The 25003-nt window shown below is 41.5% G+C and overlaps 1 protein-coding gene across 5 annotated transcripts in view; it reads right to left on the reverse strand.

The window, feature by feature from the left end:
- Positions 1–11750: 11750 nt before the first annotated feature.
- RNF152 (ring finger protein 152) overlaps positions 11751–25003 on the reverse strand; it is a 72655-nt gene continuing 59402 nt past the window's right edge. For all 5 annotated transcript variants that reach the window (XM_014606985.3, XM_059724374.1, XM_019490503.2 and 2 more), the window contains one exon: positions 11751–24943. In XM_014606985.3, the coding sequence (XP_014462471.1) occupies positions 24160–24771 (612 nt within the window). In that variant the 5' untranslated portion in view covers positions 24772–24943 and the 3' untranslated portion in view covers positions 11751–24159. The remainder of the gene's footprint in view (positions 24944–25003) is intronic.

Below are 25003 nucleotides of genomic sequence, written 5' to 3' on the forward strand. Positions count from 1 at the left end.
GACAGTAGTCCTTCTAGTGATACAGCACTTTAGCATCTCCAGTTATGCTGATGCAAGTGAATTTGATCCAGGACTCTTAAAAAAGTTACCCAACTTTTCTGGGTATCTAAAATGAAGTGAAATTAAATTTAAAAGTTAGCTTCAAATAAGTTAGGTTTTTACCTGAACCAGTTCATCCCTTTCTTCTCATGTCTATAGGCATGTTTATATTATAACAAATCATATTATATTGTTTCTATCTACACACACACACAGATTATGTATGTATGTATGTATTCACAGTTGTTGCTGTAGAAATTACCCTTTTGGAAATTTCACTTGAGGGCTGGTACTCTGTAACTAGTGTCTTCCATACAACAAAGGGGAAGGAAAAATTAGATCCACCAGGGCAAAGCCATTGTCCTTGGCACCAAGATCTTGCTGTCATTTATCTATTGTCTTTATTAAACAGAACCAAAGTACAGTATTCAGATACAAGTATCATCCACCAGGTCAGTTTTCAAAGAAACCATATGACACAAAGACCCTCTTCTGTTCAGTGAATCATGTGGTGGTTTTTCAATTAGGAATGTGAATGAGCTCGTTATGAAGTGGAGAACTGTGGACAGGAGGCTGAAGTGTCAATAGATGGAGAACAAGGTGGTCTGGTGCTCTTGTAAAAGGGAGGAAGAAGTGGGTGGGAGAATTAAACCAAAGAAGGGAACTCAAGTGGCAAAACAGCAGCATTAATTTCTATAGCGCACCAAGATGGATGCCTGCATAGCAAAGTTACTTGTGCTACCTACTTGACAAGCCAAGTGCTTTCATGCTATTTAATATCTGGAATGCCCAAGCCAAGATTTTCACAGTGATTTGAGACACTTCCAATTTTGGGGGGGGAGGGAGGGCTAATGGGAGGCACCATGATGGGGCCTGATTTTCAGAGGGTGGATGCCCGGCTCTTTCTGAAAACAGTCTTTCTTTAATACAGGGTGCAATGGCCTAGTTTAGGCACTGCAGTTCCAGGAGTTTGAGTTTATGACCTGCTCTAGACCTTGTTGATCATTCATACTGGAGAGTCAAAGGTGGCTGCAGATGATGACAGCTACATTCTGCCCTTATGCCCTATGCTAGGAAAAACTGCTGTGACTTAACCAGACTAACCCAAATGGACCACTAGGCTTACATAGATCATGCTTTCTTAAGGTCTCTTGATCTGAGTGCCCACACATACTAGTTTAAGTCTTGAAAATCGTGGCTGCAACAGACTGCAACTGCACCTAGACATTCAAACTACAAGGCTTCCACAGCTGCTCCCAAAAACAAATTATAAGTAATAAATAGATGCACATGCCATACAGAAAATAAACATCTGCTCTGGTTCAGCAAGAAGAGGGTTTTTTGTTGTTTTTTTTTAGAAGCCAAGTCCAACATTAATGGATTATGGCCAATATTTTATAACTGTGCAGGCCATTGCAGCAATTAGGCACACAAATGGTCATTGCAATCCTGGAGCTTTTGCCACTGGCCGCAGCAAGAGCAGAATTGTGTCCTAATGGCCAATTCTGAGAACCTCATCCCCATTCAAATAGTGTTTTGCTGCACAAGGAGTCCCACTGATTTGAGCTGGGGAATGTCATGCAACTTAAGGTGAGCAACAGTGCCAGAGCCTGGCCATGAATATTTTGGGATCCATCTGCCTCTGAGCAAACAAAAGATATAAAGATTTTCTAATACCACCGAGAGCCAACCATCTGGCCAAGCCCATAAAGCCGTCAGTGTGGGAGATCAACAAACATGTGGCTGAAAGGCCAGCAAGTTGACACAACAACATGTTAGCTAACTGCAAAGCTAACAGGAGACTCACTGCCATTGGCTCAAAGCTGGGAGGGAAAGATAGTATCCCAGGGCTTAGAGACTGGTTGCTGGGCGGCACCTTCCCTGCCTCTTTAAAAGACCAAAGGGGTTTCTTTGTTTTTGCAAATGCAGTTTATTTTTGCAGTCACTCTGATCTGCAGAACAATGTAATAAGAGCAGCTCTTCCATCTGAAGATAAACATTATCTTTTGCTGATGATTAATAGGAAGAGATTGGGAGAGATGATATTGGATCCTCAGGCTCTCTGAATGGGCTGGTAGTGTAACTTGTTTCATGCAAAACTACAAAAGGAATGAAGTTCTAGGGCTTGCTATTGAGAACAACCTGTCCTAGATTTCTCAACAAGTTCAGGCCTGCACTGGGAGGAGCCAGAAAGCTTTAAATGAGCCAAAATAAGCATTATGGCAGAGTGGCAATTTTGGCAGCCCTGTCATTTGCTTACACTAGCACTCTCCATATCCCCCACTGCTCCCTGGGCTCTGAGCCCAGCATCCTCCTTAGAAATGAACATTGCTGCATGTTGCAGCAACAGCTCTTCCAAATGACTCCCTCTCCGCATTGCCAATAAGGAGTGGGAGGGTGCAGTGAGAGAGCACATTTATAGCAGGGGTGTCTTTCTGCCCGTGCCAGGCACTGATGCTGATTCACTGAATGGGCCAGAGAGCCCTGGAAAGCTTACCTTCCCCTCACCTAGATATCTTCAAGAAAGGCATAACTAGGTATCTTCATGAAAGGCACATGGAACAATCCCATCACATATTGTGGGTGTGAAAGAGGAGCTTTTCCCTAACGCAGTAGGAAGCCACCAGAAGGATTCAAAGAGAGAGTAACCTGGCCAGAGAAGTGGGAGGAGAAAAATTACATAAAGCAGTAGCAGTAGGCTGGAGATACCTAAGAAGGAAGAGCCAAGAAGCACTGCAGCAAAATGGAAGGTTTCATTAATCAAGGAAAGGGTCCAGTGTTTCACAGGCACTCAGCTAGCACTCAGTGAATATGGCAAAATAATTGCTTCCAAACACTCAATTAAATGAATCAATGATTTTACTTGTGCTTGCTTTCCTTAAATACAGGCAGTCCTTGACTTACAACATTTCGAGTTATAACGTTTCACACTTACAACGTTTATAAATTGACACCCTGTTTCAACTTTCTGCTGTCAGTTTCGACTTTACAACACTTGATCTGATGTGATGCCACGCCAGGGAACAAGTTAACTGTGTCACCCATCTCCCTGGAGAACATCTGTCCAAACTTCCTTGGACACTTTCTTTAAGAAAGCAGACAAGACTCCAGAAAAACCTGAAGCCAAGACTCCTGAGAAGACTCCTGCCAAGAGCCCTTCAAAAAGTCCAGCAAAGTCACTACAAATAAGTCCTTCCAAATCAATATGATTGCTAGTTACAATATAAATACATTAATGTAGCTATATTACTCAGCTATAATTGATCAAGTACAAAACTCTGGAGTATTTTTGGTGAAAACAGGGTATCGGGCCTTGGTTCAGGAACGAACCCCCCATTTACGACATTATTTCTTATGAGAAAATTGGTTCCGAGTTACAACGTTTCGACTTAAGATGCGGTTTTCAGGAACCGATTGTGTCATAAGTCCGAGGATTGCCTGTATGCTAGTGCATAACATTAATCACAAGAGTAGCTTGTGCCAGCACATTTTAAGAGTCTATCCATGGCAAATAAATGTTGTATTTGTATTCAAACCAGATACCTAATTATCATCTAACTGAAAGGAGGAAAGAACAAAACTTGCCATGTGACCTACCACACATGCTCACATAAAGCCAACTACAGTTAGGATTTCTGATACCAAATACACCCAACTATTTCAGTCAATCTCCAGAGTATGAGTTATTGATCAAATAAAAAATGCATTTGAGAAAATGTTTTGATGTTCGTAGACTATTTTGCAAACTGCTGAAGAGGGAAAATGCCTTACATTTTTTACTCTGACATAGTCACATATTCTTATAACATATATAAGCAGACAGGCATATGGAGTCTGTGTTACATATACATATTAAGCTATGTAAATGACAAAGGAACTAAATCTGTATTGTTTTAAAAGTATCCTACTGTTACCAACTAGGCATATACCATATGGGATGTGGATGTATATGTTTGTAGGAAAGAGATGCACTATAACTTGTAAAACTGAAAAGTAACATACAGACACACGCATGTTGCATCCAAGAGAAAAATCTCCAGCCTTTATACTATATTACACAAACGATTTCTGCAAGTATTTCAATATGATTTTTTGGATCACTTTCTATGCTACCTGTTTCCTAGAGAACACTGTAGAGACCTTTACAACTGACTGTCATTTTGTTACAAGTATTATCAGTCTGAACATAGATTTCAGGTAAATGTGAGGGAACACCAAATAATTCTTCCTTTTTTTAAAATAAGCAGTAAAATTCCTTAGATAACATTTTGGCTGCAATTACAGCCAAATATAGGTTTGTCTAATATCTAACATAACAGCATTGGCTTATCAAAGAGCTGGCATATTTCTGTCTCTACCTTGCTGTCAGGCTCCAACCAAATAATCATAAAAGAACAGTCCATTAAGGTTACATCACCAAAAGGGATGACAAAATTATGTTTAGCCTGACATTTATTTATTTATTTTACTTTGGTTTGCTTGTGGACTCATCAAACATTAAAATAATCTCATGGGTGTTGGGTTGCACAGTTCAGCTTCTTAACATAGGGGTTGATTTTCTTGTGCTTCTCATACAAACTGTATCCTAAAATACTTTCCTGAATTCAATAATGCATGAGAATATTTTGAACAAGTGCTAAACAGTTCATTCAGAATTCAACCATGTATTCTCCAGTGGCCTCAGATCTTTGCCTTCATTTAAAGAGAATTGTTGCATAGGAATTAAAGCCAGAATGGACCATTACATCTCGGCCTCCTGTATGTATGATACTCAGGAATAGTATTTTACTCTTGTTATTAGCCCCCACAGTTTAAACAAATCTAACATGCTCATTGCGAATGATATAACTAGGCCTTAATGATTTATCCACTACTGTAAAGGGGGACTACACAGAAACCTGTGCTAGTCACTCTGCTCCTATATAGTAGACATGGCTGGGACCAGTCAAAAGTGATATATTGTTGCAATGAATGTTCCAGCCTACACCTGCAATCAATTAATTAGTCTGGAGATACTGCTGTAGAAAAGAGCATCTTGGGAGCACTTTGCATGTAGCAAGCAGTTGTACTGGCCTCTTAACCCATTGCAGTAATGAATAAAATCAACTGTTTTTATGTACATAAACATCTCCTAAACTGCACTATTTCTTCATTGATTGCTAACCTTCAGAATGAGGGTAAGCAGGATCATGATAGGGACTACAAGCCACAATTTGTGGGGTTCATTCCATGTAGACCTAGGCCACTGTTACCGGTATAAGTGATCGGAAACCGGTCCACACCTGTAACAGAACGGAAGTTCAGCACACACAGACTGATTTTAAAATAGTGGAACTCAGTCTAAGATTTGCTCCCCTGCTCTGTCCTCCCCCCCCACTCCCTTCCCGCAACAAAGGGCAAATGTGTGTTCTGTTTGCTACCGATTTAAACTACACTACTTACAGAAAACTACGTAACTTAGATCACAGATTCACACACAGCTTCACAGAAGTTTATGGCTGGAAGGGACCTCATGAGATCATCGGGTCCAGGCCCCTTGCTCTGGGCAGGAAAGACTGCTGGGGTCAAATAACCCCAATTCTGCCTTGGGCTTTTTGCATGTCTGGACCTAGCCCTAGGGTTCTGTTCCTCCCAGCTGTACCACTGATATATTATGTAAGCTTGGAAAATTCAACTACATGTTCTGCTTCCAAACTCTCCAGCAGCAAAATGAGTAATACTGACCTTGCAAGGGACTTGTGAAACTTCCATTAGTTCATGTCTGTGAAATGCTTTGAGAGCCACAGGTAAGAGGCAGGCTAGCAGTGCAAACCATGGATGTCTATACGTGCACTATAGGGTAGCGGGGAGCACTTTAATTAGAGCCACTCTAACTAAAGTGTCTGCAGCATCACATGTATTCAGGGTTCCATGCTTCAAAATGGTGGTAGGGGCACTTTTAATAAAACTCCTTTGATAAGTTTTAGTTAAAGTGCCCCCGCCACGACTTTGAAGTTCAGGGACACTGAATACATATGACGTGAAGGCTGCTGGAGTGCACTAATTAGCAGACTCCAGCACACTCACAGCAGACTTGATTAGCTGAGTGTTCTCCAACGTGTGCTAAGTAGCATACATCGGCACAGAGGTCTGTCACATGTATAGATGCCCCATATATTGCTAGTAGGCAGCACTGCTGAATATCCTGTTTTGTAAGTACTTCAGCTATATTTGGAGACACGTGAGCCAAACTCATAAATGGAGAAACAGTTTTGTCCAATGTTTCACTCAGTATTAATTTGGTACATTATGTTTTGCAATCTATACACATTCCCCTTTACATGTACATACATATTCTCATACCACTTGCTTCCATCCATCTGCTGTTACATGTTGGCTGCTGTGAAGCAACCACAGAATCTGAAACTAGTAACCTCTGATCAATGTCATATGAACAGTAATTCACAACACCAAAATGCAGCCCACGGTTTCTATTTAAAAACACTGAGAGTCAAGTAGATAATGTAACCTATGTTTCCTCTTAGAGTCATCTGAGCTTGTTCACAGCTACTCAGCTGCACTGTACAATGCTGGTTTCCCCTGATTCTGGCACCAAAGAGAATCTCTCACAGGAATAAAGGTTAAAATGATGACTGCACAGTTTAAAATATCAACAAAACATTGTAATTCCAATGTGTCCAGCAGAAAGCCAATTTGCAAGCATCAGTGTTCAAAGGAGCACAAACAAATGTGTCTAATCTGCGTAGCAGGGCAAACTAGAAACTTGTGTGAAATGAGAAACAGTTTCCTGTCTCAGTAAATTTAAAAAAATAATCATCCATCCTAGCATAGGAAGAGATGGAAATGATGAACAGCATAAAAGACAGGAACAGTATACTCAGTCATTAATACATAAAGCAATTCACCCATCTGGTTAAAACCTAAATATGCAATAGATGCACAGTAGACAGCTAGGAGTATATCAGTCTTTCAGATCAGTCCTAAGAAAAGCTTGCAAAAAACAATCATTACACTGGCTACAGTGATAAATTGACCCACAAAGAAACAACGATTCACTGGACCGTTTCATAGATTCATCATTATCAGGTCAGAAGAGATGACTGTGATCACATACTCTGACTTCTTACATAACACAGGCCCCAAGGTGTCTGGTACCTGCAATTCCCAGGTGCTCTTTCAGAGCACCCCCAACTTCTCCTGTCATCAATGCAGGGAAAGTTGGTGCTCAGCACCTCTCAAATACTCTGATCACAAAGGGCCAAACTTTGAGACACTTACTCATGCTGAGCTGTACTGCAAAACAAAATCAATGGGATGACTCATATTACAAGATACTCTGTGTTGTAAGGTTTCTCCTGGGCCCCGTGCTGTTCAACACGTTTATTAAGCATTTGGATACTGGCATAGAAAGCTTCTTGAGCAAGTTTGTGGACAGCGCTCAACTGGGAAGGACTGCAAACATGTTGGAGAATGTGAGCGCAATTTAGAAGGACTTTGACAGATTGGAAAGCTAGGCTAGAGCTAACAGGATGAAGTTCAATGTGGACAAATGTAAATTGCTACACACTGGAGGAATAATCAAAAACACAAGTATAAGATGGGTAACACTTGGCTGGATGGCAGCACTATGGAAAAAGACTTGGGAGTCTTGGTAGACTATAGACTCCATATGAGTCTGCAGCGTGATGCAGCTGCTCAAAAGACAAATGCAGTTTTGGGATGCATCAATAGAAGCATTAGGTGCGAGACACGGGAGATGATAGTACCTCACTACCTGGCACTGATTAGGCTTCATCTGGAGTACTGGGTGCAGCTCTGGGCTCCACATTCATGTGGAGAAGTTAGATTGGGTTCAGAGGTAAGCAACAAACATGATCAAGGGCTTGGAAGACAAGTTGTATGAGGATAGGCTGAAAGAGCTAGGCATGTTCAGTTTGTGGAAAAGGCACTGAAGAGAGTAAGTACATGATGGCAGTCTTCAAATACTTGAAGGACTGCCATAAAGAGGAGGAAAAATACCTTCTATCTTTCTGCAACAAGGAGAATGCAGATCAATGGCTGGAAGTTGCAACAACTAAGTTTAAACTGGAGAGCCAGAAAAACATCTTCGCTGTTAGAATAGCGAGGCAGTGGAATACACTGCCTAGGGAAATTGCGGACTCTCCATCACTGGAGGTGCTCAAGAAGAGGCTGGACAGCCACTAGCTGGGGTGATCCAGGCATAGCTATGCTTCTGTTCTACCATGGGTATTCCCCATGCTTATAGGCTTTTCTGGCTGCCTTCTCTCTCCCTCTCTCCCAAGCCACACTCCTCCTCCCCTTTCCTTGCCCCTATCCCTTTTTTCTGTTATATGTGTCAAGGCATTTTTAACCATTCCCAGAGGCATTAGGTATTGCCTACAGTCAAGGCTGGGGACTTTGGCTGGAGTGTGCCAATGCTCCTGGCTAGAGGATCTTGCCCCTCTGCTCAGGGTCAGGCCACTTGCCATATTTGGGGTCAGGAAGAAATTTTACTCCATGGTCAGATTGGTATGGACTGTGGGAGGGTTTACCTTCCTCTGTAGTGAGGGGCATGGCCCTCTACCCAGGACCTCTTGAGAGCATATATTGACAACATGTCATAGAAGCAAGACACTAGCTGCCATGGTTCCCCCACTTTACCTATGGCAGGTTAGGGTGTTAGGTCTGTGTTGTGTCAGGGTTGACAGCAGTCTTATGTAGAGTTTAGATGATGGTTTGTGTGGGATAGTTTGGACAGGGATGATCCTGCCTCAGGCAGGGGGTTAGACTAGATGACTTCTGGAGGTCCCTTCCAGCCCTATTTCTCTATCACTCTATGTTTCTTTAGATAGTAAAATGTGTACAGTGGTACATAAGTGATACATACAACAGGCCATCCTTTTTACAACAAAGCCCATGTGTTTGAGCTGAAATGTGATCTCATACCAAAGTGACACCATTTACAGTAAGTGGAGTTCACCTGATTTACAGCAAAGCAAAATCAGATAGCTGACCCTTCTAGTTTTCCACATCCAGTAGATGCATCTACACAAGGCACTTTGCTGCACATTAGACTAATATAATGCACAGTAAAGCATCACTGTTTACACATGCACAGCAATTACTGAACAGTATCTTAGTCTAATGCACTGTTTTCTAGTACCTGAAAAATGAAGCATTAACTAATGTGCCATACCACATGTGTAGACACTGACTGGGAAAAGATGCTCCCAATCAGCCTACGAAGTTGGGGGGAGGCTACAGGAGGCAGGGAGAGCTGCCCCAGCTCAGTGGGATGCTGCTTGCCGGCCATGTGGAGATCGGGACCCATCCTAATCTCCACATGGCTAGAAAGGAGCTGCCTGGGAGCCAGGAGAGCTCCCCCTGTCTGCTACAGTGGGGGTAGAGCAGGGCAGGAGCAGTCCTGGACTGGGCCACTCCTATCAGGCTCAATTTGCTACCGATGGGGGGGGGGACATGTAGATGTGCACACTGGAGAGCACTTTAATAAGCCAGAAAATTCAGGTGCATTAATTGCACATGTAGACATGCCCAGTAATTGTTTTCGCTCTGCAGTTCCCAACACTTGATTTGTTTTTATTTGCAAAAGACCTTGATCCTTGTTTCTCTTGAAAGTTCATTGTCTTGTACATTACTTAAGTCAATTGGATAATTTTGTTAGGAGTGGCTCTATGGACCAGTGGACAGGATGCTGAAGAGAAGGGAAACTTGGATCTATTCGTTTCCCTCTGACATTGAACTATTATGTAACCTCAAACAAGTAATTACACCTCTGCGTGCCTTTCCTACTTGCAGTCTATTTAGACTGTGACTGAGGGCAGGGATTGTATTTATACAGTGCCTGGCATAGTTTAGAATATAAATGTTGCATGACAACATGTAAAAGGCTTCTTGACAATTGAGTAGATCAAGCCTGTGAGCCAGAAGCAAGGCTCATTTAGGTAAGTTTTGCACTAGAATAAATTCCATTCACTGCAAAGTAGTTTCTTTTGATTTATGCTCAGGTATACAAAATCAAAATCTAGCCCTGTCTATCTGGGCCAAGTTTCACAGTGCTGAAAGGTCTTAATTCTCCAGTCAAAGAAACTTCTCTCTTGAACTTGATCTCTCTTCTCAGCAGATGTACAGGTTTCCCTCACTTTATGTGGGCTCTGTACGTGCGAATGCACTCTTATGCGATGACCCTTTTTGTACCAAAAATTCATTATATGTGAGGTAAGTTCCCTCTTATGCGATCTGTGTGGTGGAAACCCACAGTCAGCTGCTTTGTGCAGTGCATTGTGGGAGTGATGCACACCAAAATATAGTCTCCGGTATGGATCTGTGCTCCTCGCTCATAGTGTGCGACACTTGTTTCTGTAGTTGCTGTCCCCTTTATGATAGTACCTGCGTGTACTGAGTACCAAAACTGTCTTGCAAAAGTAGTAAAAATGGGTCTGGGGGTCAGTACAGTTGCGGTCTTGGAACATATCCCTATTTATTACATTGTAAAGTAGGTTCCCTTCATGCGAATTCAATTATGTGCTGTTTTGCAGGAACACATGTACGCATAAAGCAAGGGAAACCTGTATATTAACATGCAATGTAGAAACCAAAGCTATTTTTTTCTTAAGTTTCATGATGGAAGGGACCAAAACACCAGTTTTTAGGTTTAGCACTTGCACCGCTAAGTACTACAGAGAACACAGAGGTTACATGCCAAATATCCTCATTTCTAAATGTCCTCTGTTGCTTTCATGGGAAGAAGGATGTGTTACTATTTGAGGATGCTCCCTGCCTAGCAGTCAGTCATAAGGAACTGATTGCTGCAACCTGTTTGCTTTGCTGACAGCAAAGCCTTCCTTTAGAAATTAATGCACACAGAGATGCCATTTCTTCTGTAACTTTCCTGCATAGTTTTACATTTCTTGCTTGGCTACAACATGGCAAAATTGGGGAGACCAGTTCAATTGTACAAAATTCACTGGTTGCACATCTAGACAGTGCTAAAGCAAGAACTTGACTTATAAAACTCAACTGGCAATGGGGCTGCTACTGGTCCCTCCATCGTGGGTCAACTGAGAACAAAACTATATGTTGCAAATGACAGTTCAAAACAGGTAGTTTTTCAAGGAAAAGTTTAGGTCCTTAGTTACTGCAATCCATCCTCATTTGAAATTTTGGAACTTGTGTCAAATAGGACAAGTTACATTTGCTCTGCATCAAAATACATCTTCAGCTGCTGTAATCAACAGAGTTCCACTGATGTCACTGGGTCAACTATGTCTCTGCACAGAGTTCGGTTTCCACTACGTTCAAGGAAGTAAAGTGAGCGCATATGAGTGTACCTGGAATATGACAACTTTAACAAGGTGGAAGGGAAAGCATTTGAATCTAAAAGTGATTTAGGCAGTGATTTTCAAATTGGAGCAAAAATGAAATTGCAGTGAGCTGGCTTAGGTGGGGTTGCCCATGAAAAGCAAAGGAGTCAGAAAGAAATGTCCATAACTTTATTTTATAAAGGCATAAACAAATCTTATGGTCCACTTGGAAGTCACCTTCACGCACATAAAACTTGGCTGAGGATCTTGCTTTTCTTCTATTACTGCCCAGCCCTGTTAATGTTCTCCGGGGAGCTGATGAGTGAGTGTCCTGGCTGATTTCTTCTTTTCACATTCTTTTTTTTAAAAAGCACACTAGTCTATTGAAAATCATTTTAAAGGATTTTAATCATAGCAAATGTGTCTGAACAGTTCTCATAAAATCAACATTTCCACATATACAAAGGACAAGACACCAGAGATTGGCATACAAAAATACCATATGTTAAAATTGGGGCTAGTATAGGGGAAAAAACAAAAACTCACAGACTTTTTTTGTTTTGACACAATCTAGGACAAAAGGAGCAAGCAAAGAATGCTTTTAAAGACATTCAGATTTATAAACAGCAGTCAATATCCTCTTTACAAAATCAGCATTTGGCAACATTTTGACAAGACAGCCCAACAGCTCCTATCTCAATAGGGCTACATAGCCCTTCAAAGAAAAACAAACCACTTCTAAGATAAATTATGTATGTTATTGCAAATGAAAACATGTCAAAAACTTCAGTTAACAACCATTTGATAGTATCAGCCTAGCTTGATTGGAATATATAATTAACGGGGCTGGTGGTGGGCGCTGAGAAGAGAACTGGAGAGAGGAAAGGAGCACATCAGCAAGGAGAGAACACGGGGCTGCAGCAATACCTTGGATGCCCCCACCTTAACACCCCTCATGAACCAATTACCAGGACTGAAAATGGATTGAAAACTTAGACAGGCTGCAGAGTGGAAATCATAACCTAGGAAAATATAAATGAATAGATATTTCTCACTTGGATTTAAAAAATAAAGTATATTCATCTTTGTAAAAGAAATTATACACGCACACAAACACAAATGCATACACACTAAAAGTATGTTTATATCTCTCTGTGCCAGCAAAAAGACTTGCCTAAAGAGGCAGATATATCTTCAGAGGAGCACTGAGGCCTTTCAGTTGTCATGATTGTTTTGAGCTATTTTTAAACACTTCCTGAAGCTTATTTACGCCAAATCAAATCATTCCCCAGTCTCACTCCTTCTTGTTGGATTTGCCAATATAGCCCGTGCTGCTAATAAGGTTAGTTCAAAACACAAAAGGTAGGCCGTAGTGACTGGCTTTCTGCGACCAGCTAGTTACAGTTTGCTTGCAACTCTACTGGAGCTATTAGAAATAGTGCATCTGAAATGATCTAAACTGAAATCAATTGTAAGTCAGTAGAACAGCAGGTTGGAAAGTTGACAAGTGGCTTCCCCAGAGAACATGGCTATGTGTGTTGCCTCAATCACTACTCTTTTCAATACAACTCTCCATATGGCACAATAGACTATGGTTTTTCGTTTTAATTGTCCATAGCAAATGCCCAGTCTGATAGGTAGAAGAAGCACTCTGCAACTGTTCCCTTTGAATTTTCCAGCAACTGCTATATAGCTATACATCTCATCAGCTTACTTCCAGGGTTTAAACACAGCTAGGTACGCAAAGATCCTCTGCATAGCCAGGTTTAGTTTCTGCAACAGGAACTCCACCGGGACTCATTTGAAGCACAGTTGAAAATTGGGGGCACCTCTGCTTTCCTCCAACAACATTTAAATAGATACAGAGCAGATGGTATAAACATGACCTGAATTTTAAAAACAGCTTCACTCTTTTGTGTGCGTCTGCTTTCGATCTCAAGCACTGCAAAACAAAAACAACTTAAAAGGAAAAAGGAGGAAAGGCAAAACAGCATGTAAGCAGTACAGCATTCTCTCGACTGCTCAGTAAAAAGAGCAGCAAGTTAGGTCTGCGGCCAACCTGCGGGCTGTTTTTCCCTTTTAGTACAAAGGTGTGCATAAGGAACAGCAGTTCCCCAAGTCATGGAAAACAGAGGTGTGAAAAGCATGTCTCTGTCTTAGAGTCTGGCATGGTTCTCACATTACTCCTAAGTGGTTCCCTAAAATCATTTTTTATAATAGCCACTAGACAACAAAGCATACAACCTTATTAGAGCCCTCATGCAAATGTGTTTGACTGTACCAATGATATTTATAATATGCCTTTCTAGACTGGAGCATCCTAGGGAGATGGAAAAAGTTCCTACTTTACTAGTTCAGGACACATTGACAATGATAGTAGGCCAAATCCTGTTCACTTGACGCACATAATCAATCCATTTGAGCCAAATTCCATAAACCGGATTTAATGAAAAATGTATTTCCCGAGGCAAAACCCAGGTCACTGATTCAAGGCAAAAGTTTAGCAATCTGTTCAGGGAACAAGGAATTTTTCCATATACCTATTTTACTGCTATTGATCAACGGCTACTTACTGCAGATTTATAAAATGATGATTCCCTTTCCATATGTTACATATCATGAAGATCCTCATTAGCTGATCCAATCAAATTATTTAATGAAGGATAAGACCTGGGTATGATCTCAGAACTATCTGTGTGTACATCACTACAAAAATTCAAAATCTAAACTCTCCTGTATCATAACAGCAATGTGTGAGCACATTGCAATCTGCATCTTAAATGTGACAGCATGTGACATTTTGTTAAAATTTGTGGTGCCACCACAGTTTTCACCTCTTATAGTATTTATGATATATTACAGACAGATGCACACATATACATTATGAAACATATCAAGGACAGAAAAATCCAAGTCACAAATTTCCATTGGTTTCCCCTCCTCCCCAAAAGAGTCCATCAAATCTCAAACTTCTGCCACTGATGTGCTTACTAAGAAAAAAGAAGAAAGAAAGAAAATGAATGAAAGAAAAGAAGAAGAAATGCAAGGAAAGTACTGTTTTATTTTTAAAACCAAACTGAAAAAAACATTTTTTTTTTGTGGTTAATGTTCAGTTTGGTTTTAATGGGTGATGGGTTTCTGTTTTCTATATCAGGATCATAATATTTCAAGTGTGAAATATTGTATCTTGTTTTTTAAAACGGATAATGTGGCTGATCATAGAGCAGATAAACACGTTATTACAAATATCACCTTCTATTAAGTGAATTGTGGTTGCTCCATGTTCTGTAGCAAGCTGCTCCTATTGTTTAACTTCATTCACAACACCGCACAGAGGTAGCACTTACGGACAACGCATCAGGAACGAGGCATATACAGAAGGAAATCTAATCACTAAGAGGAAAAAAAGAAGGGATTCTGTCTTCTGTAATGAGGAAGAACAAGCAGTTCTTTAGCTGCTGTTTCTTCCTGTTAAAGGACTGGAGCAAAAAGACCCAAACTAAAAGCAGTCAGACGAATCAAGTATCAGCAATAAAAAATGCAGACAAAGCTTGGCATATTTCATTTTTAAAAAGAAAAGAAAATCCCCATTTAACTGTTCGTCTTGACAGTTACACTGGATTTTTTTACTTCTCTGGAGCTGTGATGGGTTTGCTCTGCCTGAATGACTGACCAAAGGCATTAAATGTTGCAATCCTTTGTACAGCACAAATTACACTCATTACTGGTAACATTTTACTGCCCTTATCTCTCTGATAAATCCAGCTATGGAGTGTGCTGATCTCATCTTGTCTAACCCAGATGGAAAAAAAAACATGCAGCCTTATTACAGCTGACTAGTTCAGCCAGAACATGAACAAGAAGCTCAGTTACATCAATCTATAGGTTTAGTAAATGCCTTAGCATTTTCACTGCAGCACAGAAAAAAGTGATTAAAAATCAGGTTGTTTCTCTAGGGGGGGGTTATTACTGTCACTTACAATGTTCTTGGTTTGGTTAGTTTGGGGGGGGATTTTTTTGATGAGTTGAAGACTCGTCTGTCTAAAATGGGAAATTAAAATAGAAATAATATTTTGGAATGTTACTACAAACTTCTGCATCCAAAAGCTCGATAACAGCTGTCCTCCAGGATTTACAGTGACAGAAGCATCTTCTAGTCAATCTACTTTTAAATTGCAAAATAAAATAATGTTCTTCCCCAAGGCAAAGCTTATTACTTTGCATATGCATTTAATATTCAAGGCCTAGCTAGAATTGAAGAGGGCACTTGAGCACAGGGTTATGTTCATCCCTATTCAAGGAACAATTTAAGCACAAACATCAAGCATTTGCTTAAATATATTTGGACCTGCTTAAAGCCCTGGGTTATATATGCTTTTCCAAATGAAGAGGTTTTCCTGAATCAGGTTCTGTAGTCCTATAAGACTATACTTCTTCAGCATATCTTTGGCATTCGAGAAGCATTTGTGAGCATTATTCCAAATTAGGTAAATAAGCTCTTCAATTGGCAACTGGATAGACCTCTTTGAGAATTGTGCCTGCCTTTCTTCTCATGGGAATCTAAGCCTTTCAGCTGAAATAGGTTGGTTTAAAAGATTTCATATCTACCTATCAGTTCCACTTTCTTATATTCTATATCATTTTTCTTTGGAGTGAGGCCAGACACTTTCACAATGATTAGATATATTTCCCCTTAACATTAGAAAGAGGAGGAGAACTAACTACAATATTTGTGCACTGCTGAAAGCTGCTATGAATCTAGCTATTTATAGGGACAGGACATTCAGTTTCCAATCCTTGAGAACCTATGTACAAATTAGATTTGGTCCAAGATGTGGTATTTTAATCTGGGTTCAAGCAACCTGATAGGTTGGGGAGTTTTTCAGATCTTGAGCCAGATTCAGATGCCTCTTAAATGGGTCTAACTACAAAAAAAAAGACTTAGCCAATATACATAACTGGGAACCAGGAAAGAAATATTTATATGGCATTACCCGTGGCATTACCCACATGCTTTTATAATCCTTAAAGTAGGCAAGCAAACATTCATGGGCAAACAGCTATTCAAACTTTTCAAGTTGATGAAAATTAAGGAATTTGGAAAGTCAAATAGTAGGGGAAAAAACAGCTCTTTGATCAAATCCCATTTTCTCCCTATATAAAACAAAGTACAACAGTTGTACCAAATAGCCAGTGCATGTATCTTAAACTGAACAGTTTCTCAAACAGATGGGACAGTGGTGTTAGTACAGAGTATTCTTTAGCTTTCTAAATAACTATGTGGCTTTTACATGAGCATTTCCAATGTTGTTAGTCCAGCTCATTTTTGTTTTGGGACATGGCAGCCTGTTTTCTGTATCTTCTACATACATACAAATAAAACTAAAATGAACTGATTTATCAAAAAGACCTAACACCAATTCACACACACAGGTCAAAGTGGTTGCTCTTCAAATAATTGTTTCATTTTCAAGAACACTGAACAGGCTTTCTCAAGTTTCTTAATTAGGGAGAAAATATAACTATCAAAACATGCAGCCTCGAAACTAGAAGGGACTGAAGGACTGCATAAAGCAAAACATGAAGTTTCAAGTGCAAGCTACTCTTGAGATATCATATGACAGAGAGCACTAAATCAATTTGTTTCAAATGAGCTCAGTGTTTCCACACACTACATATACATGGTTCTGGATACTGCTTAGGTCTTCCCTGCCAATTTAGGCTAGGTACAGACATTTAAAAAGTCCAAGGCAGAATTGACCTAAGTTACATGGTTATCTTTAACCAGCATAGTTTAGATTAGTAGCAAGGAGAACAAATGTTCGCCCTTTTGGGGGGGGGGGGGGGGGGGGGAGGGGGAGTGCAAATCTTAGACTGGGTTCTGCCATTTTTAAGTCAGTCCATGTGTGCCGAACTTCTGTTCTGTTACAGGTATAGACCAGTTTCCAACCACTTATACCAGTAAAAGTGTAATGTCTGCACCTGGCCTTAGCACTGCTCCACCTCCTTTGCACCCTGTGTTCACCCCAAAGCTGTCATTCTCATTCTCAACCATCTCCATTCTGGACACATTCAGACATTTTGCTCATTTCAGGAGTCTCCACCACCATTCATGCCTTCCTCCTTGTTTATTGCATAAGCCCTTGATACTCTCAACACTCAGCTACCTGCCCCTGCTCTAACACAATCCCTCAGCAAGCATCAGTTTAATGGCTCCATATCTCAACACCAGGCCAGGGAGTGGGTCCAACTTTGATCTAGGTTGAGAAGCCCTGTGCAACAGGGAACCAGGAACTTCAGTGTCCAGCAGGGCAGGGTGGTCCCCACTAAGTCTGTAGAAGTTAGGACACAGTGGGAGCTGCAGCTCACAGCACATGAAACCCAGGCAGAGATGCCAGGTCCTCATGGAAGATGCTATCACAGGATGCACTCTACCACCAGGCCAGAGTACTCAGCCATTCCAGGTTATTGAGGCCACAGTAATAATTCTCCCTAGCCTTGCTGTTCTGCGTAAGTAGGAGTGCAGCACATGCTACAGCATATGCACTCTTCTCAGCCTTCCAGTATTTTCCTTAAGCCTATGCTGTTGACAGACACACACGTGCATCCTTATTGTCATTGTGATACTCTTACTGAGGAGGCAGGGGTGCTTTAATGTATGCCTGGGAGGTATTTGTATAGGAGGAAGGGTAAGGAAGAGGGAGAAGGGAAATAACTTTTCCTGCTGCTAGTTCTAATACCTGTGAAATGCAGTTTAGGTTTGAAAGAATGCTTGACTGTTCAAATCCAAAATAAAGCATTTATCAAAGCATTAAGAGTATACTTTAAAATGGGTGTGCTAAATGGCTTCAGGAACCAAATACTAGGGATGTGCGAAACTTTAGGTGGTGAGTCAATTTGGCCCGATTCGGTGGCCAAATCTCCGAATCGAATCAAGGGACCAAGTACAAGGTTCGAATCGATTCAAAGCTCTCCAAATATTTGGAAAAGATTCAGAGAGCTTTGATGATTCAGGCAGTCCCCGCTTCCTGCCACAGGAAGCTGCAGCCAGCTCCAGGCTGGAAAATACTAGGGGTGGGGGAGGGGACCATGGGGGGGACCCCTGCCACCCCCCCCAACACCCTCTGCTCCCCCAGCCCCTACCCAACCCAGCTCCCGGTACCTTAAAACAAAAGCCCAGGTGCTCACCAGGTGCTGCCAGGCAGGGGGGTGATCCCCGCTGCCCCCCCACCGCATGAGGGGCTCTGCACGAACCCCCTGATCCCCCCCCAATGCCCCAACCAAGCCAGCTCTGGCCCTTTAGGAAAAAACCTGGAGAAAAGCCCCAGGACTCTCCACTCCTGCAGCGGCCTCGGGGTTCTGGGGGCTCGTGCAGAGCCCCCCACATGGTGTGGGGCAATGGGGGGCAGCAGGGATCATCTTCTGCCCAAAGGGAGTGGTGAATCCAGGGGGGTTTTCATGTTTTCTTTTTTCTTTCTTAAAGGATCAGAGCTGGCCCAGGCGGGGCACCTGTGGGGTGGCTGTGGGAGCAAGGGGGGGATCAGGGGGCTCTTGCAGAGCTCCCCATGCAGCATGGGGCAGCGGGGATTACCCCCAACCAACAGTACCCAGTGAGTCAGAGCTTTTTTTTCCCAAAGAGCTGGGAGCTGGGGCAGCCATTGCCAGGCTGGGAAAGCGTGCGGAGGATGGGCCTGGCCTGGCTGATTCAGAGATTCAGATTAATCAAATCGGGACAGTGATTCAAATCACTGAATCGGATCACTGTTCCCCGAATCGGCTGAATCCGAATCCAAAGCGAATACTAGCCACTTCACACAGGCCTACCAAATACTTATTTGAGGGGGACGCTTAGGAGCAGGTAAGAATTGACAGCCAGGCTGGTCAACTTGAGAAGTGTGAAAGAAGAACTTTAGTTTATTATCAGCATGCAACAGGTTAAAATGCCACCAAGAAAGAACTGAAGAATAATCCCAGCTGTCGGACTCAGCAACAACAGAGAGTACAGTAAAGGTCACTAATGTGCTGTAATTGCATGTGCAGCACTTCACTAGGCTCTTACCTTGCTAAATGACCTAGCACAAAGCCCTTTAATTTTACAGTATATGAATCCTTCCAGTAGCCTCCTGGGTGATGTTTGATCTCATCTATCATGATGCATTTCCCCCATAAAAGTCTAAAAATAAAAAATGTCAAGCCACGTATTCCATGGGGCTGGCAAGAGGAAACACATTAAAGCCAGTGGTCCCGCTAAATTTATTAACTACAAATATGGAAGTTTCCTGCACGGCTTAAAGTGGTTTACTTAAACATGGCTTGAATTCATGGAGGCACATGAAGTTTCTGGGTTGTTGTTTTGGCCATTCAGCAATGAGGTGGTAGAGTCACCTTACTGCAATAATTGTGAGTGTGGAGGCAAAAGCAAGGTAAAAGCACAGGCTGTGCGCCCAGGTCATGCAGTAATCTAGTGCAGGGCTGTCCAACTCCTTAGCAGTCAGGGGCTCCACGCCACAGGGACTGTATCAGCAAGAACCCTGGCTCCTTCCATCTCCCTGGCTGCAGGCTCCCCCAGCATCATATGGGTGGGCAGCATCTCTGTCTCCCCCCATCGCCTTGGCTGCAGGCTCAGTCGCTGCACCAGGGATGAAAAAAATGGAGGGACCATAATTCACTTGATTGCACTCTGTTCCTGCTAATATTTAATTCATACTGGACTTCATTAATAAAGATGAAAATTTGGACTTAACGATTACTCCACATTTACAAAAACATTCAAGGTCTTTGACAGCTCGTTAATGCATGAACAATCACTAATCACATTTAAAAAAAATCCTGCATACCAAAATTGCATATTCTGAATTTTAAAATTTACTGAACAAAAATTTCACAAAGTAAATCTTAAATTCAGTTTGTCAGGAAAGCACAAACAAAAAAAACAAAAAAAAAACCCCAAAACCCCCAAAAATCCAGAAGCTGACATCTTTCAGATAAAAGCTAGACTCCCTGCTAAACAAGCAAGTAAATTACACATTCATACATGGAAATGTGTCCTCTAAAACAGGTGCATGAATAACTCCAGGCAAATGTATTATAAATGCTTAGTATACATAACGCTTGTTAAAATAGTACTGAAGTCACCAAAAAAAAGTTTTCATCCTAAGAACTGAGTAATGATCATGAATTACTGATGAAAAACAAAGTTTTCATTCTAAGAACCGGGTAGTGATCACAAAACATTGATGAAAAACAGAGGTGATTTGTTTTGGCACAAATTTGGTGAAGACATGGAGTTTTATATAGATTTACATTTTTTGTCACAAGAATAATTATATCGGCATTTTCTTAAACTCAGATCCATATAGACAATATTATCATTTTTGAATGCTAGACACTGGACTGAGGAACAGCTCACACTGCATTTTTAACGTATGAAAACTAACCTACTTAAGAAATGATGAAACACTGTACATTACAAGATACCATACCTCATTTCTACACAAGTCAGCATAAGGCAGTATGATCCAACATGATATGGAAATTGCAAATTTAAATTGGTAGACTGACTAAAGCAAAAAAAAGAAACATGCCTGTAACTCCTAGTAAAAAAATATCATTTTAACACACACACATACACACACGCACACAAAATCTTGAGATTTTACTTATTGCTCTCACACAAGGGCTGTCAGCAGGCAAATGTCCAGATCAGAAATTAGGTCAGACGTGCATTTCAGCGGGCTCTAACAGTAGAAGACACTCATACTAGCAAAACAGTGTACTGTTACATAATACCATGGGGCATTCTGCTAATATGATACCTATGGCAATAATACCAGATGAACCCCATATTTGCCTGTTGTGCAGTGCATTATACAGTACACTATTTTAACTTAACTTTTGATTTGTCCTTCATGCTGCACTTTGCATATAGGGACAAAAATGTAGAACTTTTTAAGACAGCCATTACTTGAAAAATGAAGAGAACCTGTTCCGCCAAGAGCTTAAAGTAGACATTGTCTAGTTGCAACAAATGTTAACATTGGACATGTTGGGCTCCCTGGACTTGCTGCTCTAGTCTGCCTGCTTCTTGGAGGCACTCATGAGGAGCACAGCAAAGTTGGTGTAAAAACGCTGCTCTTCTGATCCAACAGCTTTCTGTATACAGGCACTCCTCACTTAACGACCGAGTTCCGTTCCTGCGACTAGGTCGTTAAGTGAATTGGTCGATAAGCGAGGAGCTGCCCCTTGATACTGCGTGCCTTGGCTTGAGACGCCGCGCTGCCGTTTCCACAATACGTTTCGTACAATACCGACTGCTCGGAGAGCTGGTCGTAAATCCACGCGGTCGTTAAACAGGTAGGTCGTTAAGTGAGGAGTACCTGTACACAATAGTTCCTCTGCTACAAGTTTAAATTACTACAACATGCTAGGCAGTGGAGAGGCATGACTGGATCTACCTCAGATCAGGTTAGGACCTTAGTGGACTGGACCACCAAGCATAGCATGAATGCAAATCCCTAACAGCAATACAGGTTAGCAATTTCACACCACATGCATTTGGCTTTTCTGTGCCATCCTTCTGTATCCCACTTACGTGGCTGCCTTTGATCAATTTGGTTATGGCAAACATTTGTCAATCGGGCACATAAACAAATCTGTGCACACTCTCCTTGCATGGAATTATGAAGGTATCAAATAGGTCATATCTGGGGTATTTTCTTCACAATCAACAGTAGATAAAATTAGCTTAATTAATTACTAGAAGCTTCATCTTCACACGCAGCTTTACATATAATACCTTAACAGTTAGGCACATCTATGCCATTCTTAGCTAATACATATGAAAAAATAATGCTGGCATGTTTATGGACTGAAGAGGAATCTCACTCTAAAGTAGATATGTACTCTGCACGGTATGCCCAAATGAGAATGATGGTCATCATGAAACAAGCTCTATTTAGTTACACTGATGCAAAAGTATTGATTTATCTTATAGGCCTAAATTAGGCACTGTATAGCTGGAACAATGTTCTCCAGTGTTATTACATGGTCTTGAAGCATCTCAAATTAACTACTAAAAAAGTATATTAGTCATAGATCAGAGGTCACTTCCCCAGTGAGGTTATACCTGTGTAATGGTCTATTCTTTGCTCTAGCAATAAAAAACAAGGAAAATCAATAGACTTTACTGCCTTACTGGAGCTTTTTCTGACATACATGCAGTTCCAAAACTCAGATTCAAAATTTCAGCCCAATTCTGATATGCCCTTTCCCTGGGAATATAAACTTTCTCTGCAATAAATGAATATGACTTCTTACAGCAGGTGTTACTCACCTTAAGGGCATAAGATTTTGATCCTTTAGGATCTGTGAACTGCTATCACGAGTGTCAGAATATCAGCCTACAGGGGGAAAAATATTCTTCCCGCTTCAGTTTCAAATGTGTACCTCTGAAATGAGGTAAAGGGCCCAATTATGCTCTCTCAGATTTAACACCCATGTGATTCCATTGGTGTGGGGGAAGAAGCACAGACCAACTGAGTACCTGATCAAGGCTTGGTTTCACTCCCAGGTCTATGTCCCTGGGCAACATCACTTCAGCTCTCTGTACCTGTATTCCACCCTTTGCCCTTCCTGTATAAACCTTCCAAGTGAGGCCTGTCTCAAATTAGAAGCTTTATGTAAACCCAGCACACTCTCTGGTAGGTTGGCTAGGTCTCAGTGAGGTTATTCATAATTCACGCTGCTCTCTGTTATACAGATTCAACTTCTTTGAAGGAGGTGGCAAAATTGATCCCAAAGTCTAAGCAAACTGCTTTTTTTTTTTTTTTTTTTTTTTTTTTTAATCTGGTTCTTGCAGGAAGGCTGCCCAGCTCTCCTTGTGAGCCATTTCTCTACTAATCCCCATGAAAGTCAATTTTCCAAGAGCCTGCTGACAGACCCGAGATGAAACAGCATGACCACTGTTTATACTTCACAGCCATACTCTGTGATGTGGCTTACACAGAAACATTTTGGCTGCACTATTACATCTCCCACCTACTTCATTTTATTGCTTCCCAGCTTGGATCTCCATTTAACATAATGTTTGGGAATTTTGCATTGCTACATTGGAAAACAAAAAAAAGGAAAGCAAATGACAAACACATATTACATATGAAACACAATTGCTTGTAAAATGTTTCCTTTTAAAAACTACTGTACAACTAACTTATTTTAATTATGTGCAATTGAAAATATATAAAAAGCCTTATCAACTAAATGATTTTTACAAGCCCCTCCCCCACCTTTAAAAAAAATGTGTGTGTGGACTGGCACTGAATAATCTTTACTGAGTCATACACCAATTCTCATGTTTCACTCTACCTATACATAAAGCATTTGGGATTTTAATCTACTTTGTTGCGAGAGAGAGAGAGAGAGAAAAAAAGAGAGATCATACCATATACTTTTACAGTATAACCAGCTAAGTAGACGTCTTTAATCTCATAACATGATAAAAATCATTATAAATTACAGTCCCTTTGATAAATGAATATGGTGACACATGCAATCATCCTCAGTGCTGTTACCATCAAACCACTCATGATTTTCTCTGTACTCTAACAAAGAGGTCTCATGTTTCACCTTTTCAGGATTGCCTTTCGACTATCAAATGGCTGCCCAGTGCCAAGTATTCTGTAGTAATTGGTCAATGTTGCAATGCATTGCTCTCTCTCAGTCCCATCACCATCACCATCACCACCACCGCCTTCCTAGCCCCTAAATAAACGTACAGGAGTATTCTGGGAGCAGCCCCTTTTCAGCCGCAGGAAATCACAGTGAAGCGCTTGGAAATGCAAGACATGTTGTGGAGCACGATACCGAGGAGAAAGACCAAGACGCATGCCACCAAGATCACAGTGCAAACCCCCGACCAGGTAGAGCTTTTCACAACACCCCTCCTGTCGTGCTCCTCTTCTCCAACTTCCTGTGGGATTCCACCTTGCAGAGGCTGCTGCTCAGCTGGGATTGTCACCACAGTGACAGACTTCTGCTGGCTACCTGGCAGGAGGCGGCAGCCAATGTCTCCAGGCAACAGTGCTCTCTCCTTGGAGATGGGCAAGGGCAACATGTAGCATCCATTGCTAGGAAGTTTGATAAAGACAGGAGTGTGCTCTGAAGCATGAGGAATTGCAATCACAGCAATGACTTCTGGGTCATCAGGCAGCTGCGAAACAGAATAGCCTGGTGGTAACTTAGTGATACCTCGGCACCAAGGGCATCTCAGGTCTTTCTGGCTGGTCCTCATCTGCTGAAGGCAAACAGAGCAGCAGGTATGTTTACAGTCCAGTAACTTGGGCCTCCGTCGCGGGCTGTAGTAATTGAAACAAATCTGACATTCCAGTAGAGACTCCTGGGACAGTGTCTCCATTGTAGCCCTTATGGGGAAACACTGAGTATCTTAGAGAACTTTGCTGTATTGTCCAAAATCTGAAGCCTGGTGTAGTTTCTCTCTTCTCACTGCTGCGTCTGCGTACCTCACCAGTGAAGAGCAATGGCTAGGAACCACCATGTAGGTAAGCATCTGACGTGTCTTTCAGTATCTGAGAGAAACAGAAGATTCAAATGAACAGGGTTATTTGGGAAGACAAGACACAAAACTA

This window comes from Alligator mississippiensis, chromosome 3, assembly GCF_030867095.1.
Source record: "Alligator mississippiensis isolate rAllMis1 chromosome 3, rAllMis1, whole genome shotgun sequence".
Taxonomy (NCBI): domain Eukaryota; kingdom Metazoa; phylum Chordata; order Crocodylia; family Alligatoridae; genus Alligator; species Alligator mississippiensis.